The sequence below is a fragment of the Octopus bimaculoides genome, chromosome 11 (genome assembly GCF_046866305.1).
Source record: "Octopus bimaculoides isolate indiv1 chromosome 11, ASM4686630v1, whole genome shotgun sequence".
NCBI lineage: Eukaryota > Metazoa > Mollusca > Cephalopoda > Octopoda > Octopodidae > Octopus > Octopus bimaculoides.
Window position 1 is genome coordinate 69,626,202 of NC_142938.1, and position 26,801 is coordinate 69,653,002.

At 36.3% G+C, this 26,801-nt stretch overlaps 3 protein-coding genes and 1 pseudogene across 15 annotated transcripts in view; 2 read left to right on the plus strand and 2 right to left on the minus strand.

The window, feature by feature from the left end:
* Positions 1–1,008: 1,008 nt before the first annotated feature.
* On the minus strand, positions 1,009–10,582 carry LOC106876709 (uncharacterized). 4 transcript variants are annotated; one of them, XM_014925374.3, is made up of 2 exons: positions 10,444–10,582; positions 1,009–2,186 (listed from the first exon to the last, which is right to left on the minus strand). In XM_014925374.3, exon 2 carries the CDS (start codon positions 2,167–2,169, stop codon positions 1,087–1,089), a length of 1,083 nt encoding a protein of 360 aa, XP_014780860.1. In that variant the 5' UTR covers positions 2,170–2,186; positions 10,444–10,582; the 3' UTR covers positions 1,009–1,086. The 4 variants fall into 4 exon arrangements, with proteins under 4 accessions (XP_014780860.1, XP_014780859.1, XP_089216461.1 ...); XM_014925373.3 differs by having other exon boundaries at positions 10,414–10,552; XM_089360335.1 differs by lacking the exon at positions 10,444–10,582 and adding an exon at positions 8,025–8,432.
* LOC106876699 (uncharacterized) lies at positions 8,579–10,597 on the minus strand. The gene is made up of 2 exons (XM_014925359.1): positions 10,557–10,597; positions 8,579–9,257 (listed from the first exon to the last, which is right to left on the minus strand). Exons 1-2 carry the CDS (start codon positions 10,595–10,597, stop codon positions 8,579–8,581), a joined length of 720 nt encoding a protein of 239 aa, XP_014780845.1.
* A 6,645-nt stretch (positions 10,598–17,242) lies between these two features.
* On the plus strand, positions 17,243–20,203 carry LOC149133395 (protein ZBED11-like; annotated as a pseudogene).
* Positions 20,204–20,335: 132 nt separating this feature from the next.
* The window catches only part of LOC106876710 (uncharacterized), a 41,584-nt gene continuing 35,118 nt past the window's right edge, over positions 20,336–26,801 (plus strand). For 6 of the 10 annotated variants that reach the window (XR_016243712.1, XR_016243714.1, XM_014925381.3 and 3 more), the window contains exons 1-4: positions 20,336–20,687; positions 23,986–24,205; positions 25,675–25,761; positions 25,898–25,973. Coding sequence is in view for 7 of the 10 variants with exons in the window: in XM_014925381.3 (XP_014780867.2) it covers positions 24,065–24,205; positions 25,675–25,761; positions 25,898–25,973 (304 nt within the window). In the remaining 3 variants the exon portion in view is untranslated. Of the gene's footprint in view, positions 20,688–23,982; positions 24,206–25,674; positions 25,762–25,897; positions 25,974–26,801 lie in introns of all 10 variants that reach the window. The other 4 variants (XR_016243713.1, XM_089360332.1, XM_014925377.3 and 1 more) reach the window with 2 other exon arrangements.

A 26,801-nucleotide genomic window follows, 5' to 3' on the forward strand; every position in this document is an offset into this window, starting at 1 on the left:
ATATATATATATATATATATATATATATATATATGGTGGGCTTCTTTCGTTTTATCTCTACCAAACTCACTCTTTAGGCTTTGGTTGGCCAGAAGCTATAGAAAACACTCTCTTAAGTGTCACACAGTGGAAGTGAACCTAACACCATGAGATTCATCACACAGCATGCCTGTATGTGAGGCATTGTACATTGTACACCATCTGAGTGAAAACAGTAGTAAGAAGTATGAAAACTAGTGAAATGAAAAAAATACCTTACTTTGAAAACAGGTAAGGGTTGGAGAAAAGTGTACCTGGTTATTAAAAATCTGCCACATAGGTTTAGTATGACCCATGCCAGCTTGGAAAAAGACACAGGGTCAAAGGAAGGGAATCAAGGAGAGAGAGACAGGACCTCTGACCTTTGTAGACCATTGTGCCAACACGTGGCATTGATACCAAACCTAACACCATTTGTCTGTTGGAAAACGGTGGGCAAGGAAAACCAACTCCAACTAACAGGCATTGGTGTTCAAGAAACCAGTGTGTCAAGCGTACCACCCATTTATTTGCAAGTAAATAATTTAAATAAAATTGTAAATAATAAATGAGATAAAACCTAAGGTGGTGAGCTGCCAGAATCGTTAGCAGGTGCAATGCTTTAGCAGCATTTCGTCCATTTTCAGATTCTGAGTTCAAATCCTGCCTAGGTTGACTTTGCCTGTCACCCTCTCAGGGTTGGTGAAGTAAGTACCAGTTGAACACCATTGGTATGAGTACAGAAGAGAGAGCGGGGAGGGGGGGGGAAAGAAAGAGCAACAATTGCATCCCTTTGCCAAGCCAATGTGACAGAGTAGGCTCATCAAACCAGTATGATCTCAAGCCATTCTCTGGTGGAGAGAAGATGCTGAGGCCTTCATCCTGCAGCAGACTGAATATGGGGGAAATCCAATCCAAATGAGATAACATCTAAGGTGGTATCTTGTGTCCAGTGTTTTGCAAACAAGAAAAAAAAATACCAAGTCACAATTAAATAGTCAGTTTTTATTGTCTCACTGAAATGTTTCCATGTGCTGCAGTCTCAAATCTACTTTCAGTATTAAAATTTTAATCTGCCTTTGGTTGTGATTTTTTCTTTTTCTTTGTTTTTACTTTTACTTTTACTTTTTTCTTCTTTGTTTTAGTTTTTTTCTCTGTTTTCTTTGCATCTGTTAACGGAAGTAGATTTACTTTTGGGTCGCAAAGTTTATAGTAAGCTAGGTTGAGGGTTAATGCCATAGAGGGTTTCGTCAAACCGTGATCCAGGATGTGTGCTTTGGCAAGTAGAAATGCATAAAAGTATTTTTGACAAATGGGACATGTAAACAGCAAACGTATATCTGAAGAGGTTGGCTTGTCAAACGGATAATGTTGAAACTGCCCGTAATGTGTGTTAAGACTCTTTTGTTTTTTACAGTGTAGGCCACATTTTTGGCAAACACTGTCTCCAGGAATCAGGAGTTTTTTGAAGTCAACAACATCAGATATCGCGTAACAAGGCTGACTCTTTCCATTGTGAAATTTTATAAAATGTCTGGAACATGAATATATATCTGAGAACACATTAAAACATTTTGCACATGTAGCTAGTTTAGAGTAGAATTCTTTACCATCATTTTGAATAGCCACCTCAGTTATAACAGAATCTGCTTTGAGTTTCTTTTTATAGAACATTCCTTTACACTTGCTGCAACTTTTATGCACCTCATCTTTCAAATGTTGTATTGATTTTGTGCTGTCTGCAGAGACAAAGTCACAATAATCACATTTGTAGCAGACAATTAGTTTGGAACTTTCTGTTTCTAGACTGTTATTTTCTAAAGCCTTAGACTTTTTTAATTTTATGCTTTTGGCAGGTGGATCTTGATGATCAATGTTGATTGATAAAGAAGCATCATCTACCTGTGCCTTTCTCTTTTTCTCTAACTGTGAGGAGCTACACAAAGTGTTTTGAAATCCACGAGGATCAGGAGAATGTACTTCATTGTTTAGTGGTGCATTGCTGCGACAATTTTCTCTAAGCATTATGTTATAGATACGATCAAATATTTTAGAAGTCTTGTTGTTGAAGCCATAAATGAGAGTTCTTTGAGCAGCAACCAGCTGATGAATAGGGTAGGGACCAGCATAATGATCCAAGAAATTTGGCATATTATTGGGCAATGATCCTGGAAAAGAACAGAAAATTTTACACAAAAGTAACAACATATAAACTGGTTGTGAAATTAAGAAGTAAATATTAAATGATTCTGTCATTGATATCTATGAAGAGAGAGAGAGAGAGAATAAAATTTTTTATCAAATTAATCATATATATTTTCAGATTACTATACAACAGACCCTAATCTAAGTTGCTTTATTTGAAAGTTTTGTTTTGGATTACTTGGAGCTCTTCTTTAGCTCACTCAATTTAATATCTGATAACAGTTACAGGGTAGAGTAAAGGTTTCGTATTTTATTAGCATATGGTGAGCTGATATATATTTAACATTTTACACACTTAATTTCTGTGATATGAAGGGGTTCATTTAATGTTCTAACTCATCTGGTTAGATCTAAATAAGTGTGCCTGTAAAAAGAGATTAGTAACCCAAAGGCAGGTCTTGCTGTAGTCTTCAACAAGGTACACTACTTCAAATGTGGGTATAGCAAAATTCACAGAATAAAAGATATTGAATTTAATTTAAAAATCCACAATACAAGCAAATTAAAAACTTTACAAAATTTCTTTTTAATGGTTATATGAAAACCTTCCATAGATTATGTTCCCTTGCATACAAAGATCAAACTGAGAACCTTGTTGATGCCTATAAAGCAATATGATGTTGAAAAATCATTGCCAGCCTGGAAGGCAGACGTTCAACGACTCTGACTTCCTCCTCCTGCGTTTGCATCAAGATTTCTCTTCAGAAAATCTTGGGTGTGCTATGCAGTGAGCAAAGATAATGATCCATTAACCTTTTGGCAATCAGATTAAATTATATTATAATTCTTATTGACATTCATCATCATCATCATCGTTTAACGTCCGCTTTCCATGCTAGCATGGGTTGGACGATTTGACTGAGGACTGGTGAAACCGGATGGCAACACCAGGCTCCAGTCTGATTTGGCAGAGTTTCTACAGCTGGATGCCCTTCCTAACGCCAACCACTCAGAGTGTAGTGGGTGCTTTTACGTGTCACCCGCACAAAAACGGCCACGCTCGAAATGGTGTCTTTTATGTGCCACCCGCACAAGCCAGTCCAGGGGCACTGGCAACGATCTCGCTCGAAAATCCTACGAGAGCCAGTCAGGCGGTACTGGCAACGGCCACGCTCAAAATGGTGCATCTCATGTGCCACCCGCACAAGAACCAGTCCAGGGGCACTGGCAACGATCTTACTTGGCTTGCCGGGTCTTCTCACGCACAGCACATTTCCAAAGGTCTCGGTCAGTAGTCATCGCCTCGGTGAGGCCCAATGTACGGAGGTCTTGCCTCACCACCTCAGCCCAGGTCTTCCTGGGCCTACCTCTTCCACGGGTTCCCTCAACTGTTAGGGTGTGGCACTTTTTCACGCAGCTATCCTCATCCATTCTCACCACATGTCCATACCAGCGCAATCGTCTCTCTTGCACGCCACAACTGATGCTTCTAATGTTCAGCTTTTCTCTCTTGTTTTGAATTAATCAGACATTATCCCATACCTCTGAGATTTTGATGATGTGATTATATATTTTTTAAATGACATTGTAGAGTAGGTGTGAGAAACCCAATCTTGCTCTGAACATAAAACAGGATATTTTGGCCAGATATGGCTGACTAAAGGGTTTCAGGATGAAGGCATGATGGTTGTCTATCACTGGATGCCACATTGTAACAACCTAGATAGAGTCTATAAGAGAAAATCATATTCACAATGCTTGTAAATGTGCATAATATATATTCAGCTATCACATATGTATCTAACTGAATCTATGATATAAAAAGGAGGTTAAAATTATGTCTGAATTAAGTGTATGGTGTGTTTTGTTTCAAGTGATTATCAAATTTTGTACAAAAAATTATTTAATACATGTTAAGCACTGATAAAATTCAGAAAAATAAACTGGAATGTTTCAAAACCTAGATGTGCTTAGAGAAAAACTAATGCAAATTTAGAAAGAGTAATACATTAAAAAAAAACTAAAATTATATTTTGTTGGTCAGGGTTGTGAAGTCAGTCATGTAGTTGGACTCAGTAGCAATTATGGGGGTACCAGAGTTGGTAAAAATGCACTACAACTAATATAATGGTTAAAATTTCCAATTTCACAGATACTAATTTTGACTGTTTTCTTCACTCAAAATAAATTAAGATTTAAAGGTTTCTAAGGAGAAGGATCTGGAAGAGGAAATTGTATTTCTAAGATGTTAGTAAATTTAGGTTTAGGATTTTTTTTTTATTTAACCCCTATTCTACAGATACAATGTTTCTTTAACTAATTTTGTAGGTATAAATTTTTCAGTCATTTACAATAATTTGTATTTCATATAATGTAATCTTTCATATATATTTTGTATGCAAATGTCGCTTTAATCTCAAAAAGGAAGGGCTTTGCATCTGATCAACTTTATTTCATTTCAAATATTTATATCAGATCTAGTGTTGGCAAATTTCAGGAAGCATGAAGATTCTAAAGGATGCAATGTCTCAGCAGCTAACAACTGATGCAGGTAGTTTGTTCCATGCTTCAGCAACTCTGAGTGTGAAAAAATGTTTTCAAAAGTCATGGGAGCTGTGCTGTTTTCTGACTTTGTAGGCATGCCCATGTGTGTTAGACACATGGAGCTCAAAAAGGCGTTCAAGGTGGTTGTTGGTGTGATGGTTTTAAATATTTTGTGGGTGATTACTAAGTCAGTTGCCAAATGTTAGAGCTTCAATGCATCTATGCCCAGGGAAGAAAGGTGTTCAGAGTATGGTATTAAGTTGTTTTAGGTACTCAATTTTTAGGTCTTTGCATTAGATTTTTAAACTGCTAAACGAAGATGTTTCTCATTTTCTTTTAAAGTATTTTTACACTATATTTTCTTTATATACTTTTATTTCATAGTCTTCTGAAAAAAGTTCAATAAGTTTGTGATTTCTTTAGCAGATGGTATTCACAATCAACAATGGACTAGCTATGACCTTTAAACCAAAACGTTATTAGATTAGGGTGCTTAAAAGTTGTATATTGGTCATATGTGCACGTTTTTAATAACTACAGTAGAATAGGGTACAATGAGTAAATATCTTTGCATTTCTGACATTGAGGAGAAAAATTTTCTTTTACTAATGTTCACTATTTTACAAAAACTATATCAGCTAAGAATATGTTCTTCTCTAAATGTATTAAAAACATTATAACACATTCAGAATACTATTTCAGAAAAATAACTCCATTCTCTTTGAGTATATAGAAAACAAATTTAGGTGGGGTAAAATGAGTAAAATTACATTTAAAAAAAGGATTCATACACACCAATATCCAACCCTAGACATCAGAAATGCAACGAAAATCTTAAATGTCTAGGTCAAATGAAAGAATTCTATGGAAAAATGGCACAGGATATGAAATTAAACTCGACTAAATCTAAAATTTCAACACTATAGCTTCTCCACGATTTGCAGGGGTGACTTTCTTCCTGATACATTTACACACTACACAAATTTCAGAAATTATTGAAATTGGTCATTACTTATTTTGCCCCACTTTAAGACATTGTTTTTAAAATTTGAAAATTATCGAATTAGATACATCTACGCCGACCAGTTTTCACTACTAAAGATGATGCAATACTTGCAATGTAATGGTTTCGAATAGATAAGGAGAAAATCACGGAAAATCAGAAATTACTCATTTTACCCAGCTTACCTATTTTGACCTCCACCCCCACTAAATGATATATGATTACTGGGCACTATCATGCTATTGGCTGTCAGAAGTGAAAGTGCTCACTGCGCTAGTTAGTCGTGAGTAGAAAACACAAATTTAATATAAAAACATATTTCCTGAAATTGCAAATTATTTAAAATATAAAAATATAATTTTCAACAGAGAGAATTTATCAAAATAGAAAACAAATGAAGTTTGAAGTTTTAAAATAATAGGATCGACCACTCACGACTAGCTAGCGCGGACGCGCGAACTTTCGAGTAATAGATAGATAGATAGATAGATAGAGAGAGAAAGAGAGAGACAGACATATAGCTCGCTCCGGCCAGTCATGGTATTAGCTGTCAGTAGCCAAAGAATCGACAGGCATGCAGGCAGACAGACAGATACTTCACTAGCAGGCAGCACTTTCACTTCTGACAGCTAATAGCATGATAGTGCCGATTACTGTAATTACAAACGGGGAAATCAGAATCGGTGGTACCATTAAGTGATGAGTTAACAGTCATATAAGTTTTGTGTGTTAACACCACAGCGCTCCGTTGTTAACCACTGTAAATGAACTTTCTAGAGTTTTATAATACCACCGAAACTTCTGTGCGGGACGCTTGTTTTTTTTTCTTTCTAACATAAATTAATACAAGGCTACTTATTTTGATGGATTTACATATAGTAAATCTATCCTATTACTACTGAACCTGGGAGGATAAAAAGTAGAATTGATCTCGGCGGAATCGAATTTTGAATATTAACTAAGTATCATTAGCAAGTGTCTTCTACTATAGCCTCGAGCCGACCAAAGCCTTGAGTGGATTTAGTAGACGGAAACTGAAAGAAGCCCGTCGTATATGTATATATATATATATATATATATATGTGTGTGTATGTGTATATGTTTGTCCCCCCCCCCCCCCCCCATCGCTTGACAACCGATGCTGGTGTTTACGTCCCCGTAACTTAACGGTTCGGCAAAAGAGACCGATAGAATAAGTCCTGAGGTCGATTTGCCCGACTAAAGGCGGTGCTCCAGCATGGCCACAGTCAAATGACTGAAACTAAGACATGATCGAAAATAGCACAAATTTGTTTTTCCTTTATCTTTATATCTAGTCTTAATTTGAGCGATAGACATGTGATAATGTCGTTCAACTTTTTTCAAATATATTAACAGAAGAAATGGTTTCGACCAGGAATCGAAACTCCGAACTGCTTGATGAAATTTTTATCCCTCGCTACAATGATAGCTACCAAGATATTAAAATAAACAAAACTGTACGAGTTCCGCTGAAATATGAATCGACCATGTGGTCTGATTATTTTAGCAAAAGAGACTTAGAAACTGGCAGATTAAAAAATACTCCGAGATAAAAACATTATAACTATAAACTATATGGAACGCAATACTTACGTAAAGTCATTTTAATTAACTATGGAGAATTTTCAATGAAATAATGAAATAAAAACCAGTTTTAAGCACCATCGCTACCAGCGATCATATGCTTCCGAAGAAGTTACTACATCGCAATCACTTCCGTTACACGAGTTGGCGGTGTCACAAAACAGTATTCCTTCTTAATTATCGCACCCCTTCTTGCTAGGCGGAAATTGTATCCCTAAAACCAATTCGAAACTATAGATTTTTTTTTAACAAAAAAAAAAAAAATAATAGGATTGTAGTTATTTAATTGAATAAATTTTAAGAATTAAAATAATGCCATCCGAAATATATGATTTTGACAACATATCGCTGAAACACAAAAGACAATACACAACACTTTGCCACATCACCGGGTCACTGTTTAATCAACAATACTTCACGTCACTGCGACAGAGAGGATTACAGAAGAACTGAACTAGTTACTAATTGTTTTAGTATATATTATGGATCAAGTTAGCAAATAGTTATCACAAAAATGTGCACTTATCACTTTAAGAATAGAAAAACACTTAAAGCTGACGTGTATATTCATCGCTTTGCAAAAATGCTGAATGTACTTCAACTAAGCTGAACCTACTCAAGATACATTTGCATGAAAATGTAGAAAATATGGATACGAGAAATAAAGCAATAAATTATAGAATATCAGCCTCCTTTATATTTCGCGTACCATCAAATGATAAATTTCTATTGGTCTAGCTGTTGTTATAAGCCATCGTAGTTAAATCGCACGCGTTCTTCCAAAGGTTGTGAGGTACATAGTTTGAATTCGACAACAATGCATACGAACTGAGTGCGACAGTTGCTATTTTTATTTGCTTCCCATAAGAGAATTGGTTAATAGTTTGGAAACACTGGCTAGTCTCACTGACCCAGCTAGCTTTTCTCTCGTCGATGACCTCTTGCCGTGTCCTCATTGACAGGGTTCTTCACAACACAACTGAACATCTGTAACTGGAGAACGCGAGTCGGCCTACGCCACGTGGAGCCAGCTCGGCCTGCGCCCATCTGATGTCCATCTCCTTTTCCCCATCTGTGGGCATCCAGTCCTCTCAACAGAAATAGGACCTCGTCCAATGTAGCATGACTGCGGACAGGACCGGCCCTAGGGTTGCTGGCGCCCAGGCAAGCTGAACTTGGGCGTGTACAAGCTAACGGTCGTTGCAATTTCCTTGTCTTCGTGGATACTGTGGTTTCGCGACCGTCTGGGTAACGAACGTGAGCCTATTGGGGGTTGACTTCGATTAAATCGACTTGGTCAGCGATAGGATCATACTTGCTAGTACGATTGTTCCTTTGCACAAGCACAAGTCTTGGGTTGAGAAGCCATGATGGTATAGATGTTCCTGTAGCTGAACATCTTTCATAGTTAAAGAGACGTTCACGAGGAGTAGCGTTGGTAGACGTACAAAGTAAAGATCTGACTGAATGCAGTGCGCCTAGAAGAACTATTTCCCATGAAGATACTGGAAGGGTACGGGTTTTCAAAGAGAGTAGTACCAATTTCCAAATAGTACTGTTGAGCTTGTATGGTGTTGTCCTACTTGCTGCAATGCCCTTATTAAAGAGCCATTCTCTCAATTCTGTAGACATAAAGGCAATTCCACGATCGGAATGTACATAACCGGACATAACGAAAACTGAAAACAGGTCTGTAAAACATCTTATAGCAGTCTGAGCTGATGTGTCAGATACTGGATAACCAAACGGAAACTGAGAGTATTCGTCAACGATTGTTAGAGGATAAGGATGCTTTTCGGAAGGAATCAGGACTTTGAAATTCTCTCGAATGCTTGCATGGTCTGAATTATGTTGACTAAGTTTGGTTTGTGGCTTCACTTCTTGGCATATTGAACAATTATTACAAATTTGTTTCACGTTCTCCAACGAATATGGAAGATTTCTGGTGCGGACGAAATGATGAAGGCGTATTACACCAGGATGGCACAGTGCTGCATGTAACCCATGAAGTAAATATGAACTGATTTCTGAACAGCGTACCCTAGTGAATGCATCCGGAGCAATGGCTTAGGATCTTTTTTAAAACGGGGGCCACATTTTTCATTAACGAAACACTTTGAAACTTGGAACACTGGTAGAATGTGTCATATAAAACATCTTTTTCTCTTAGTCTTCTTAAAAAAAAAAGAAATCCATAAATTATTCCATGTTAAAGTTGTCGTATTTCTGTAATTTCAACCAATCACTGACGTCCATTCAGCCGATATACATTAAGTGCCGACTACATAAACAAACGATTCTGAAACAATTAACCCTAACCCTAACTCTAACCCTAACCCTAGGGTTAGAGTTAGGGTTAGGCTTAGGGTTAGGGTTAAAGCAAATTTAAAATGAAAAAAGCAAATAAAACGAAGAATCGTTTGTTTATGTAGTCGGCACTTAATGTATATCGGCTGAGTGGACGTCAGTGATTGGTTGAAATTATCGAAATAAGACAATTTTTTACATGAAATAAATTCGAATACAAAAATATTTTTCTGTTCTATAACACAAAATAGATAAGTATACGAAGTTTGAAAGTCTTTCGGTACCAAAAACACTACGTAAAACATTAATGAAAAATGTGGCCCCCGTTTTAAAAAAGATCCATGGCTTAGGGTTAAGGTTAGATTTATGGCTAGGGTTAGGTTTGGGTTTACGGCTATGGTTTAGGATTTATGCTTAATCAAAGATTGAATTTAGGCTTTAGGGATAGAAATGGGTTTGGGATTAAATTTAGGAGTGAGGTTGAATACGATTCGAACGTTTATTGTTACTAATAGGAAAAAACGTGACCGCTTAAGAACAGACAGGACTTGAAAACTATAATCGTGTTGAAATTACCCTGAGCATGATCTTGCAAAATGATGTTCTCTGAATACATATGTACGTGTGTACATGCATGCTTGCGTGCGTGTAAAATGGGAACAACCATGTAATTGTTTTCAACTAAGAGTTCATGATGGATAAAAAAAAAAAATAACTCAAACTTGCACACAAATACACAGAACGAATATGGCACTTTCCTGTAATACGATTGAAATTTTAGATAGACTTACAATTTCAGATGAATATTTAAATTCCAATACCTTACTATTTCACGAGTTCAAAGCTGACATTTTTTCTAAGTGACATAAATTCGTTTTAATTTCCCATAACAACGAAATTCTGATTATAAGATTTAAGCAGCAGCAAGTATGACGTCACAATCAACGTAGAAACACCAATAGCGATCAACGCCATTTTGATACCATCATTCAACAGTCTGTTTAAACAAATTGTCTTCTTATAAATCTCTCCCTTTCTGAATTTACTAATCCAAGTTACTGCAAAATCATGATGGCTTTTCGAAGTTTGTGAAACCTGTGGAAATTCAGAGTCTGTAGATTTTCGTTAAAAAGGTTGTTGGAAGCGTAACATCTCGAACTTAAAAACAATAATAATAATGATAAATTTATTACATACACTGCTTTGGTGTACAATTTTTCAGGAAAGGATAAAAGAGAATACAGAAAGCAGCGTGAAGACAAGGAAAGGAAGCCAAAGGTACATGCAGAGCACACAGGATAAAACACAGCAAGAGAAGAAAATGAATATCAAAAGAGCCAAAAATCTGTGTAGATAGATCAGGAGTAATGTTGGTGGATTGCGGGAAGTATGGAAATGTTCAAAGATACAATGTCCTGACAGTTAACTATTGACGCGGGGAGTTTATTCTATGATTCAAGAATTCTGAACGTAAAATATTTCCTTAGTCATGGACGCTGCACTTTATTTTTTCTTTCTATTTTATAAACGTGACCGCATGTAGTGGAAGACGTTGAATTCGAGCTATACCTACACAAGTGTGCTCCCTCCCGACTTTGTAACCTCGTAACTTTCAGAAAAATGGGATGTAATTGTTTACAAATACTCGTCAGGTGGTGTAGATTCCGATTATGTCGGAATTTAATGTGGGGAAAAAAAAAAAAAAAAATGGTGGGCATGCACACACATACTTACATACATCACATTTCTTTTCAAAAGTGCATGTTTCATTTTGTAGATGTGTGTTAGTATGTGTGCACGCCCAACGATATAATCGTAATCTACGCCAGCTGAGAATAATTTTTTTATTTATTTAAAAAATACCTAGTTTTCAAAGTTGGGGGCACACTTGTGTAGGAACGCAAAATTCAAAATGGTTGCTTTAAAGTTCGTGGAGATTAAAGTTCATGGAGATTAAAGTTCGTGGCGATTAAAGTTCGTGGCGATTAAAGTTCGTGGCGATTAAAGTTCGTGGGCCTCTTCCAAGCCACCTGCTTGATGTCGAAGTTTTGCCAGGAAGGCAAAGCGTACAAGATACGGTAAGCGGTTGACAGAGGCCGTTCGTCTAAATTACACGCCTCTGGACAGCTTAAAGTGGATTGATATTCTGAACAAGATGGTGTTCCAGACTGGAGATGGAAATTGTAGACATACTAGAGTCACACACAGCTTTAAGTAGATAACCAACGAATGGCTAGATTAAAAATTTCAGGCTGTCTTCGATTTTGCTCCATGTTTTTTTTTTTTCTTTATAGTCATTAGGAAACGTAGCTACTATTTCTAGCAGGACGAGAGAATAAGTACAAGCTCCATCGTTAGCTTGCTGACTAGCGGTTCCTAGTCCTTATTGTTTAGCCCCAGGTCGGCTCTAATCGAGCCGAGCTATGATCATAGATGTTCAAGCAAAGGATCAGTCCGTCTTTTTTATATATCATGGACCAGACGTGTCTATCCTCTTTGTTTTTATTTAGAGGGTGTGAGCGGAGGGACTTTCGTTGCCGCTATTTCTACTACTTCGAGCACACACAGGTTCCTTCCCTTCATGTGTTGGGTAGTTCCTATGGCTAGCCTGAGAAATCCATGAATCTAGTAGAGTAAGGGAAACAACTTTGAAGGATTTCTCTTTACAACAAAATATCCACAACACGTTTTCAGAGTTTATATTGAAATTCATGTCTCAGATTCCAAATAAGATAGCAAAAAAAAAAAAAAAAAAAATTACACTTTGTATTTATGCTTGTTTGTAAGTAAGTATGTATGTATATATATATATATATATATATACATAATCAATTTAATACACAACCGAAAGAGCTACTAATAGTTTCATACTGTTATGATACTTGAACAGACATATTTATAAAATAGCCAAGCAATCTTTCAGGCTCTCTATACGTTATGTATATTTTAAAAAGCAAAGGTGAGGAAAAAACATGGAGAATGCAAAAAAAAAAAAAAAATGGAACGAGGAGATAGATATGGGACTTCCGTGATAGCTATTCCTTAGAATCCCATACCATATTTGGTTAACAGAAGTAGCAATGGTGAGCTAGCAATAAATTAGGTCCATAAGTGATGAAACGGACCCGTCCCCTATTCTTTGTACAGTATACACAAAACAGTGCCCTACATAACTTAGCTTGTGTACAGGCTTCGCGCACAGGACTTCTCCACAATGTAACAAAAATACTAAGAATGGAAAACCATCTATATCTATATTAGCTCAAAACAGTTAAATTTAATATCCACAGTCCTTACCCAAACATGAAAAACCCAGTTTCAAACACTGAGACATATATACAACTATAACATCCTTAAAGCATCTTTCTCCACATGTTTTGCTAAATGCCGCAATACAAAGTTACAGTCCAATATTTAAAGATAACTACAAAACCTGCCGTTTCAAGTATGTCACCCACGTACTGATTTTCGAATCTTCCAAAGTTTAACTAATCTAAATTAGCCTATTAGCGGTAATAGATGACTATTACTGCTAGATCGATTCCCGATCTCCCCAGAGATTAATCATACTGGTGAAGAAAAGCAATCTCTCCGTTTTGTCAGCTACCATCTTATCCTTCTTACGTTCACAATTTCTAAGACGCCGTTGAAAATCCTAAAACAACCCGTAACACACAAACATTTTCTATTCCCCATTGCTACCAGTGGAAGAGCGACCTTTTATCCCGCATCACACAAATCCAGGTTTTAAAAAAATCACAGGAATAAAAGTCACGGTAAAAAGTCACAGGGGTTTTATTCGGATCCCATAAATTAATTGTGACTTTATTACAGGGCCACCATAACTTGTGACTTTATTACGGGCCACCATAACTTAATTGTGACTTTTTTTTTCCTGTGACTTTATTACTGATTACTCAGAAAACTTTGGAATAAAGCTACTGATTAGTTGTTGAAAAATCTGGAAGGTGAATTTACTGACAAAGATACACGGCAATAGGCTTCATTTATCATTGCTTTAGTGAATTAAATTGAATTTGGAGAGTAACGAGAAATCTAGTCTAGATCCGTTCTACTAATCTTTCGATTCGTCACATTGGCATATTCCTCTTCTAGTGTTGCATTGTATCTACGTTGGAAACATAAGTGCTTTCTTGTCTATCTGTTGATTAATCAATAAAGTTCATCTCGACCTTTCGCGACTTCTATCGCATAGTTCATCCTCTCGACTACTAATATATAAGACAAGGAAAAGTCTTTCTAAAAGTCGCGTCCTATTTTTACGTCAGCGACATAGCAACAGGGAAGAAAAAAATTTTAGATTTGGCTAATAGGCTGAAAGAGCCAACTGCCTCACCACCATTGCTACTTTAATACGACGGCTCCAGCGAGAAACAATCGCCACTAAATTTGGAGAAGGAGATTAATCGACAGCATTGACCCCAGCATTCACCTTATCGACCCCAGAGAGATGAAAAGTAGAGCTGACCTCGGTGGAATTTGAACTCAAAAAGTAGACATTCGGAAAAAATACCGCAAAGCATTTTGCCCGACGCTCCAACGATTCTACCAACCACTGGCCCTAATTTTTGTGCATACAATAGACAGGCAACAAAGCAAAATAAACAAACTTAAAGTCGTTAATAAATCAGCAATATCGAATATAGAACTTCATTTTTTTATGAGGTATCTGATATCTTTCATTTAGTACTAGCTGTTTTCGAACATAACAATAGAAATATACTTTACACACATACACGTACGCACACACACACAGCTATATATGTGTGTGTGTGTGCTTGTTTAGAAGTCCACACATTCATAAACATATACACTCATTCATAAATATCTATTTACTCACTATAGATCTTTCTCTCTTTTTCTCACACGTCACTTTTGCTCTTCCTTCTCCTCTTCAAGCTAATAGAAACACTTAGCACATCCACACACACACACATACATACATACATATACTCTTCGACTTATACATACACATACATACACACAGCTGTGTTGTGTGACGTAAATGAATTTTTTTTTTAACGGAAAATTTAAATCTTTTTAAAATTCTCATTTGAAGCTTTCAAGGTTTTATGTATCACAAAATATTGTCTGTCCAGTAAGAAGCGAGAATTTGGAAAGTTTGTGAAAATATATTGAAAACCCTCATGGAAACGTTATTAACCCTGTCCGACGACTGATACCCACATGCATATTCTCTAGATCTCTCTATTTTAGTGTCGTTTTACAGCAATTTCGTCATTAAATTATTGTTACAAATCGCTAAGAACTGCAATATTTCCTTTAAAAGAAATCAGTTTCATTGAAGATTCCTCCTATTTTTTTCTTTACATTGTATATAAATATGATCAACCAGAAAGACAGCTCGAAGACATTTTGATATTCATTGATTTTGTTTAAATAGTTAGAAGGATGAAATCAAACGAAAGTCGAGGTTGCCAAATTTCCTGTGCCGATGAGGATTTTTTTTCAGACTGTAGTGATAGCGGTGGATCTTGTTATAGAACTCCATTGAACACTCCAAGAAATCAACCCTCTCAGATTCGAAGACAGCCGTCTAGTGACCTTAATTTAGTCAGTATGCAGTGTTGTGATGACAGTTGCTGTTGTTGTGCTGCTTCACAAAGGGACAGGATGATATTGAGCCCGAAGTATTTCCATTCCCAAATCAGTGTTAAAGAATTAGTAAAATATTTTAACTGCCTTCAAAACCGAGATAGCAATATCCAGACGCTGACTGGAAGATTTTCCAACAGAACCACGCATTCTCCAAATTCTTCAAATTGGAATACATATACACGGAATGGTAATCTAGCCAGGGAATGTCACAAAATTCAGGGTAACGAAGCCGGAATAAATCTTTCAGAAAATGTGAAAGCCGATGAAGATCGGTTTCGAAATGTTTGTGTAGTTCGCCGAAAGAAGAAACCTCCCAGACAACACGGAATTCAAAGGACAGACGTAGCTACTGCCGATCTTAACCAAAAGAAACAATGTTATGACTGTTCAACTACCAAAGGTGAATGCACTACGCAAGGGACCCAAATATTTGATACAAACAACGATAATACTTTATTGTGCAAAAGTAATACTACGGCCGATGTTAGCAACTGCAAGGTTTCATCGGTTACGGGGGGAAGCAATACCAAGTTGTCCTCCACCGAAGATCATTATGTTAGTAAAGAAAAGCACAATGCGTGGGGTCCTTCTGAAGCACGGTTGAGAAACGTCAAAAACCTTTCTAATGTTGAATGCAACGATACGATTTTCAGTTGGAGAAACAGCAAACATAAAACCTACAATAACAACAATCCCAAAACTGACAAAGAATCACGAGATAGCAAAGAGTTGATACCATCGTCAGGAAGCTCGGTAAGGTGTGCCTCAAACGGGAAATACTCCAGCGATAAACCACACCTAACGTTACCCAAGAAACACCACCGTTCCAAAGCCATGTCTATAGTTGTGGACATTAACTTCGGTCACTCAGGTGAACGCATTGGATCAATTCCAATGCATTTCAAGGCTGATCGGAAGAAGAATGTTTTGAAACAGTCCATCTCTATTCCTTTTATCTAAGACAAATATCGATTTGGATAGAAAAGACAGTACTAATAATTTTCTGTCGTTTGACAATCTGACCAGAACCAGGACAATTTACAAACTTTGGATTGTTATTATTCTAAAAGATGTGCTGCTATAGTACTATTCAGCCCAGCCTCCTCCTTGCAAAAGCCTTTTGCTGTCGTAAAGGTTAGAAGCGATAAGTGGAGATGAAGTACGGTCGATCAAACTGTCGCTAATAAAATAATGTTTTTGATTCTAAAATTTTTGCTGCATCACGAAATAAAATTGTCTATTTTATTTGTATTGCAGTCACTACACGTTCTTTGATAGTTAGAACCAGCACTCTTTTAGAAACAATTGTTTAAACGAGAATGTTTTTTTAAAAGCCACCTCTTATTTTTTCTGTTGTGGGTTAAACAAAAAGAAAAGAAAAAAAAGTTACTGATTTCTGTTTCTGAATCTGCAAATTGTCTTTTTATTGAAAAAAAAAATTTTTTTTTTTAATTAGCTTTTTAAAATTAGAAACTAGTTAGAGTTGATAGGATACCCTAGAAAGTTCCAAGGGCACCGTGGAAAGAAAATCCGAAAATTCCAGAGCATTTCCAAGGGCACTGTAAAAAAAAAAAAATTTGAAAAATTCCCGTCAAAACGGAACGGGGACATTTTCGCAAATTTTTTGCTAAAACGATAGTCCAGAGCATTTCCAAGGGTACTGTGAAAAGCGAAAAACTGAAAATCCCAGTCAAAATGAAGAAATTCCAACTTGTTGGTGCCCTCCTGACTCTAACGTTCGCCAAAATTTTTTTGAAAAGATTAAAAAAGGAAAAATTGGGGTGGTTGTTATTTGACGCGTTGGCCTGGGTACTGTCGTGTCAATGTTACCACAACCAGTTTGGGATCATAAACAGAAAGAATTCTCTAGCCTCGGGCCGACCAAAGTCTTGAGAGTGGATTTGGTAGACGGAAATTGAAAGAAGCCCCTCTCCCCCGCTTTAAATATATATATATATATATATATATATATAAAACTACATGGGGGCGGGGGCAAAATTAGTAACCGAGGTAAAACTTCTAGTTTCTCGTTATTTTCTCCCATCCTGTTTGAAATTATTACATTGTAAGTATTGCAATATCATTTTGTACTGTTGCATTATCTTTAGGAGTAGAAATTGTTCAAGTTGAGAGTCCGAAACAGCCAGGTGACCCGATTGTATTTGAGGTTGATAATAAAATACCTAGATGATAATTTTGGTGTTTAAGAATCAATATTCTTTTCTCTGTTGGATTCCAAGCCAATTTTTTCTCGCACTAATGTTTAATTTGATAATTTTCAAGTTTCAAAAAATGAGGTCTAAATTTGGGTAAAACGAGTAATAACTAATTTCAGTAAATATTATCACGAAGAGAGACACCCCAGAAAATCGTGAAGCTGTAGAGAATATTTTATGTGGATTTTTTTTTTTAATCGAGTTTCGTTAATTTCATATGTGCCATTCATTTTCCAATTACTCATTTTGCCCCAGCCAAATTTGTTTCTTATATGCTCAAAGAGAACGATAATTTTCTGAAATAATGATCAAATTATGTTGGGAATACCATTTGTTTAGCTGGTATAGTTTTCGTAAGGTAGTGAACATTTGTAAAAAATATATTTTGTCTCAAAAGTCAAAAATGCAGTAACAACATCTCATGTTGCTCAAACATATTTGTAGAAGGTTCACTGCTATAGTCACTCTGATCGGCCAGTCAAACTTCTAATATACAGAGTGACCCAAAAAATAGGTTTACAGTTATCACGTCGGCACTTTAAAATTTCTGTCTTACAAACTGAAAAGGGAGCTTGACAAAAACTAAATTAGCATAGAATAATTTCATATTTTTTTATAATTAAGATCTAAAGTATTAGTATATGAATGCGAAAGAGATAGTTGAATAGCTGTAAACCTACTTCTGGGCCACCCTGTATATGTATGTCTGTATTTGTTAAACCACCACCGCCTGACAACCGATGCTGGTTTCTTTACGTCCCCGTACCTTAGTGGTTCGACAAAAAGACACCGATAAAATAAGTAGCAGGTTTAAAAAAAAAGATAAGAACAAGGATCGATCTGTTTGATTAAACCCTTCAAAACGGTGTCTTAGCATGGCTTCAGTCTGATGACTTGAAGGGTTAGTCGAGCAGATCGAGCCCAGAACTTATTTTAAAGTCTGGTATTTATTGTATCAGACTTCCTGAGTCGAACTGCTAAGTTACGAGGATGTAAACAAACCACTGCTGGTTGTCAAGCGGTGGTGGTGGACAAAGACACAGAGACAAACATACATTTATGCGACTACCAAATCCACTCACAGGGCATCGGTTGACTCGGGGCTGTAGTTGAAGATACTTGCCTGCCCAAAGTGCCGTGCAATGGGACTGAACCCAACACAGCATGGTTGGGAATCAAGCTTGCGCGCTTATGTAAGTGCTAATGCAGTTTCTTACCTTTCCTTGAAAAATGCATTATTTTGAAAAAAATTTTTTCGGATTCCTCCGTTTTAGATGTCGGAGATTACGAATATGCAAAAAAAAAAAAATAATAAATTTCGCCCCTCCACCCCCAGGGCAATTAAAAGTTTTCGATTTTGTTTACTTTAAAGAGATCGTGGCGAATTGACGAACATATTGCAAATCGAAATTATATACAAACAAAAACATTAACGTGAAAAGAATTTGCGATTTACTTGTGTTTGCCTTAAATAATCGTAAACATTAATATTTAATAATTAATGTTATAAAGTTTAATAAGGGGCTCAAATTTCACCCCTCCCCCAATTTTAAATTTTGAAATTTTTCATCCCGTTATTTATTTGTCTGTCTATCTATTTATCCCTATCCGTTTATTCATAAAAATATTTGTCAACTAAATGTGGTGGTCCTTTTGAACAGGGGTTTTCAAACTGTGGTCCGCAAGGACAAGACAAGGGGTCCGTGGACAGCAAATACTTTTTATGGGCAATTTGATTTTATATATGTTTTTTAATTGAAATCTTTTTTCTTATATTTTGTAAATGTAAGCGCATGAAATAACAAGTAAATAATTTTGTAATATATCCTAAAAGTCCCATCGATTAAAACAATTAAGTTGTCACTTGAGCATTGATCGCGTGTCAGGAATTCCATTCACATTAGTTATGGTTCGTGACATAAGAAAAGTGGAAATTTATGTTTTTATTGCGTTAAGTATTTGCTGAGTTAAGACTGTTTAGTCAGATCCAAAGAAGCACACAGGTACTGTCACGTAATTGTTAAATACACTTTATTAATTTACACATCCAGTGAAGTTCAAATTATAAATTTTCAGTGTCTGAATATCTGATTTTTATTTATTAATGTTCCTAAATGGAATAAAACCTACATTTATTTCTTTATTGCCCATAGGGGGCTAAACATAGAGGGGACAAACAAAGTTAAGTCGATTACATCGACCTCAGTGCGTAACTGGCACTTATTTAATCGACCCCGAAAGGATGAAAGGTAAAGTCGACCTCGGCGGAGTTTGAACTCAGAACGTAACGGCACACGGAATACCGCTAAGCATTTCGCAATGGCATAAAACCTACATTATCGCCCATTATATGTCAACGTTACTTATATGAAAATTATTTTACACGTGCAAGAGTTACACGTTCAAATTTTCAGGGTGTAAGCGTTACCCATGGATAAATTTTTGAAACGGAAAGCTCATGATGAAATCAACTCAGAATCTGATACAGAGACAGAAGAGATTGTTCAGAAAAATAAATTAAGAAAATACGACGTGGAGTATATTCGATTTGGAGTCATTGAAAGTGTGTCTAATGCTAACAGACCACAGTGTTTAACTTTGTCATAAGCCGTTGTCGAATGAAGCCTTGAAACCAGCTAAATTGCTGCGACATTTAACAACACTACATCCTCAATTTGCCACAAAACCAAAAGAGTTTTTGAAAGAAAAAAGGATGCATATTTAATTGAGACAACAACTTTTAAAATGTCAATAACATCAAATTATAAACTACTACGGGCATCTAATTTAGTGGCACTGAGAGTGACTCGTGCTAAGAAGGCCCATAATATTGCTGCAGAACTTGTATTGCCCTGTGCAATAGACATGTGTAAAGCAGTTTTGAATGGAAAATGTGCTGCGAAATTGAAAGCTGTGCCACTGTCAGACAACACAAAGCAATCAACTGAGATTTTTAGTTCAATGAAAAATACGATACGTATTTGTGATAAACTAGTCTGAACGAGCTGCAGGACTTGCTGGGACATGTCCAGTTCTGTTTGTCTGACCAACTTCTCTTTCGGAAGTCAGTCAGCTTTTCTCATTTACTGTTTGTCAATGTTAATTGTTTGTTGTTTAGATGGAGAAAAAGAGATAGCAGCACACTGGATGTTGTGACTGACTTCCATCGACTTTTAAACAAACAGGAGAAGCACAACTGGAGGATAGAGGTATATTCTCCGATATTTATTTATCTATCCACCCGTGTTTATTGCTGTGATTGTTTTTTTTTTTACTTTTGTTGTCAACATGTTATTATCTTTGTCGATAAAATTCACGCCAGTTGTGTCTATGGCAACAAGGTTCCACTCACAACACACATACATACGTGTATATAAATATATTCCTGTTTGCAAAAAGAATTCCGATATATACACACACACATCAACATCAATTTTCTTTATTAAAACAGTCCCATAGCATCATTTCGACGTCAAATGAAATACACCTGGTGTATTTATATCATTTTGTTATTCATGGTCTTGTTTATACGGGACCACTGGAACTTCTAGGCAACTTTACCAATAATTAATGCATACATAGGTTATATATATATATATATATATATATATATATATATATATATATATATATTAATACAATTCAGTCGTTCTTATTGCTCACAACAAATTTTATTACACTGTTATAAACTTTTGTTTCTTTTGAGATAAACTACCTGTAGTTATTTGCTATTTAGCTCCACGTAAGCCCCGTTGCCTAGTGTGGAGTGCACACGAATCTACAGCCCAAATGTCTTGCTATTAATAAGTAATGTATGTATATGTGCGTGTGTGTGTTATAATAAAAATAGTTTTACATTATAGTGAATGATTGTTCAATACATCTGGTAGAGTACACTTTATTCTTCAACAAGAGTAGTATTGATAGTGACTTCCAAGTTCCTGCCAGTTAAACCACTTAAATGAGTTATAGTGCGATGATAGCTTAGCTGGCCGAAACTTCGAAGTCACTGTCAGTATTATTCTTGTTCAAGAATTATATATATATATATATATATATATATATATATATATATATATATATATATATTGGAAAGAAAAGTCAAGGTAGAAAATGCTAAAATAATTTTGTAAAAAACATTTTAGTACTGGTTTCAGTCATTGAGACTTTTTCAAATGTAAGTATGGAAAACAATTAAATTTTGGAAAAATTAAATTATATATATATATATATATATATATATATATATATATATATATATAATTATATATATATATATATATACACACATACATATAAGCCTTCACTACACTCTCTGAGTGGTTGGCGTTAGGAAGGGCATCCAGCTGTAGAAACTCTGCCAAATCAGACTGGAGCCTGGTGTTGCCATCCGGTTTCACCAGTCATCAGTCAAATCGTCCAACCCATGCTAGCATGGAAAGCAGACGTTAAACGATGATGATGATGATGATGATGATATATATATACATAAGGAGGTTGCCCAAAATCATGTCCTGGCATAAAATGGTCACAGCCCTATGCTCCATATGGAATAATGTGGACTAACAAATTAAACTAACTCTATATATATGATGGAGGTGCAACGGCCCAGTGATTAGGGCAGCGGACTTGCAGTCTGAGGATCGCAGTTTCAATTCCCAGACCGGCTGTTGTGTGTTTATTGAGCGAAAACACCTAAAGCTCCACGAGGCTCCGGCAGGGGATGGTGGCGACTCCAGATGTATTCTTTTGCCCCAACTTACTCTCACTCTTTCTTCCTGTTTCTTGAGTAACGCTGCGATGGACTGGCGTCCCATCCAGCTGGGGTGGGGGGTGGGGGAACACATATGCCATGGAAACATGGCCCATGAGCCTGGCTAGGCTTGAAAAGGGCACATACAAATATATATATATATACACATATAACATATATATATATATATATATATATATATATATATATATGTACATACACACACACACACATATATATGTACATACATATATATTACATACATACACACATGTGAAGTTACATGGCTCAGTGGATAGAGCATCAGGCTTACAATCATGAGGTAGTGAGCTCAATTCCTTGACCAGGCTGTGTGTTGTGTTCTTGAGCAAGATACTTTATTTCACGCTGCTCCAGTTCACTCAGCTATAGAAACAAGTTGCAATGTCACTGGTGCCAAGCTGTATCAGCCTTCACCTTTTCCTTGGAACAGTATACAGTAAGATCCATGATGGTAGAGTCCGAGAAATATGAAGTTCTGATCGTGATCTGGCTGGAGAGGTGTTAAGGTGGTTCAGAAGAGGTACCAAGGGCCTGAGAAGAAGGTAGGAGAGATGAGGGTCCAAGAGACGAAGGAATTCAGTCTGGCAGGATCAAACTGGGATAGATGTGACACAATATGTTCTGAAGTACACTCTTCAGGGGAATCGAAACCGCGATCCTATGACTGCGAGTCCGCTGCCCTAACCACTGGGCCATTGTGCCTCCACCATATTCCAGTAATTTTACTCTATAGTATGTTTTAGCATGATTGTTATGAGTGTTTATTGAGCGAAAAACACCTAAAAGCTCCACGAGGCTCCAGCAGGAGATGGTGGCGAACCCTGCTGTACTCTTTCACCACAACTTTCTCTCACTCTTACTTCCTGTTTCTGTTGTGCCTGTAATTTAAAGGGTCAGCCTTGTCACACTGTGTCACGCTGAATATCCCCGAGAACTATGTTAAGGGTACCCGTGTCTGTGAAGTGCTCAGCCACTTGCACGTTAATTTCATGAGCAGGCTGTTCCGTTGATCGGATCAACTGGAACCCTCAACGTCGTAAGCGATGGAGTGCCAACAACAACTGGAATATGACCTTAATGGTATACTGTACCTTTTTGGATTGGATTGGATTGGATTGGATTGCCCATGTTCAGTCCGCTGCAGGATGAACGCCTTAACGTGTTCTCTCCACCAATCATGATCTGATGTGGAGGTCGTGAATTTGAGCTTGAGATAAAAATAGTTTGATGAGCCTGCTCTGTCACACTGGCTCAACATGGCTTGGCAAAGGAATGCAACTTTTACATGCTCATACTCAGGAGTAGTTGACCTCGGTGGAATTTGAACTCAGAATGTAAAAACAGAAGAAATACCACTTAGCATTTCGCCTGATTTGCTAACAATTCTGCCAGCTCACCTTATACAGTTAGATACTGTATGACAGGTTGTGCATTAGGGTGGAGTGAAAATAAAAACTTGTGGAAATTGAAAATGCCTGAGGGTTAAAATGTTGCTATATTTGATTACTAGAAAAATGCTAAATTTTCGCTGAGATCAATCAAGGGCATGTACTTTCTCAACCCCCCATATACTCTGAAAACGGGGGGGATTTTTGTACTGGATATGGCCTGTTTAAATGCAAATGGGTTAACATGTAAATGTTCTGATTTAATGTTTAGAAGAAATATTTCTAGTTGACAAGATAATGAATATTAGTTTCTCGTTTCAGCAGCTGTGCTAATTAAGTTTTAAGAATTCAATAATGATGAAGATATTATGAAACAGAAGTGAAAGAGTTGATCTGACCAAGCATGGCTACCGAATTAAATAGTAGATTTCTCTCTTCAAGTGAGAGCGATGATTTCTATGAACCAAGAACATATGGACATGGTGTCTCCGGCAATAATGGAGAATTTAATGGTAGACTCTCTGAACTTGCTGACAATTTAAAGGTAAATTTAATTTGTTTCTATATTGATGTGTATATCTGACAACTTCCCTTGTGCTGGTACTGTGATAGAATGTGCCCAGTACACAAATAAACTGAAGTATCATGGGGTGAGGAAACCCCTTAATCTTGTCTTGTCAAGAACATGGGAACTTCTGTTCTATATTTAAGAGATGAGGAATTATGTACATTATTTACATTTGATGGATATTTGTCCTCATCTTGTTTGTTGTTAACACATTTCGGCTGATGTACCCTCCAGCCTTCAGGTGTCTTGAGGAAATTTCAAACCTGGGTTCTCATTCCTAAGGTATTTTTTGATGTTATCATCATCATCATCATCATCATCATCATCACATCATCATCATCATCATCATTATTATTATTATTATTATTATTATTATTATGGTGTAGTGGTTAAGAGCACAGGCTACTAACTCTAAGATTCCGAGTTCGATTCCAGGCAGTGACCTGAATAATAATAATAATAATAATAATAATAATAATAATAATAATAATAGTAATAATAACAGCAACAGCAGCAACAACAACAACAACAACATTGGTTCGAAATTTCCCCAAGACACCTGATGAAGACTGGAGGGTGTATCAGTTGAAACGTTGTGTTAACAACAAACAAGATGAGGACAAACATCCATCAAATGTAAATGATGAGAACTTAGTCATAGACATCATGCTAAAATGAAATGTACAAGCAAGGGTTTATTGAATACTCACTGTCTAACCATTAGGCCACATACCTTCTCTACCAATGTACAAGATCTATATTTATTCTTTTATTCGTTTCTATCATTTGACTGTGGCCATGCTGGAGCACCACCTTTAGTCGAGCAAATCGACCCCAGAACTTATTCTTTATAAGCCTAGTACTTATTCTATCTGTTTGTTTTGTCAAACCCCTAAGTTACAGGGACATAAACACACCAGTATCGGTTGTCAAGAGATGTTGGGGGGACAAACACAGACACACAAACATATACATATGCATACATATTAGTTTTTCCTTGGGGTTGGCCAGATTGGAGCAGTCTCGAGTATAACCAGCTGAAATTGCAAAGATAATCTGGATCTCGACTGAGGAAAGAAAACTTCGAATGACCCGTCCTTGTTTTCTTTGTATCGTCTATTTGGATGTTCTGTTGTCCCTTTCTTGTATCACCTAACTGTCTGGATGTTTTGCGTTCTTGTCCCATTTTGTATTTTTGTATATATATATATACGGCGGGCTTCTTTTATTTTCCATCTACCAAATCCACTCACAAGGCTTTGGTCAGCCCGAGGCTATAGTAGAAAACACTTGGCCACGGTGCCACGCAGTGGGACTGAGCCTGGAACCATGTGGTTGGTAAGCAAGCTACTTACCACACAGCTACTCCTGCGCCTGTATGTTTTTGCATTAATTTTTTAATTTTCTCACATATTCTAAAATAATATTTCTTTTTATCTTTACAGGACACAACACGAAATCTAAAATCCCTTGACCATATGTTAGATACTTATAAGGATATTGGTCATGAACAACGCTCTTCCATTGATAAAGTATTTAATTATTCTAAATATGTTTATATATTTTATTCAGTCTTATGATTTTGATGAAGCTGTCATTATATGTTGCTTTCTTTCTCTCTCTCTCTCTCTTTTTTTTTTTTTTTTTTTTGGCCACTTTCTTTGTTAGTTACGAAAGGATTTTGATACGACTTGTGATGACATCCAAGAGGAAAGATATAGACAATCAAGTTTAAGTAGAATAGGTAAGTTTTTGAATTTCTTAATTTTGAAAATTGTAGTATTTTCAAGTGAAACATTTGTTAGAGTATTTCATCTGCAGAAGAAGGTTACTGCTTGTTAAGTACTAAATTTTGGAAAGAAATTACACATGCAAATGGAGTCTATTATTTGTTAGGGGTGAAAATTTGTTAAGAAATCATACATGTAAAATAGAAGTCTGCTATTTGTTAGATGACAAATTTTCATGAGAAATTATATATGTAGAAGTCTTTTATTTGTTAGCTGCCAAATTTTGGTAAGAAATTGCACATGTTTTGGGAGATTTTTGTACTTTTAAGGTACCAAATTAAGTGGGGTGGGGAGTAATCTGCAGAAATTGAACTTGTGATTCAAAGTATTTATTTTTTAATTCAACATTTAAAATTAATAAAATTGAGTTGTTTTCATAGACTGAAATATATGTGTGTGTGTGTCTGTGAGAGAGAGAGGGGGGGGGGTATAGAGTGAGCTGAAATATGAATAGAAAAATTAGATAAAAATTTTTTTAATTAAATAATAAGAGTAGAAAATGCTTTGAACATCCTCCTGAAAAACTTGGGTTTGCACCCACTAAGCAAATTCTGTTTTTGCACTTACAACTCTACATAACTTATTTCACTCAATATTATCTAGGAAAGCTACATGTGATGTGTGGATTTGCATCTTATCCAGAGGAGAGCTATCTCTCATCTGATTTATACTATCTGGCTCTCAACTGATTCCCAGATCTCCGTGACCTTTGTGTTTATTTTGTCTCTTTGTATTTTACTGACAAGTAACCAATATATTAAAACACACAGCTTCTCTCTTTC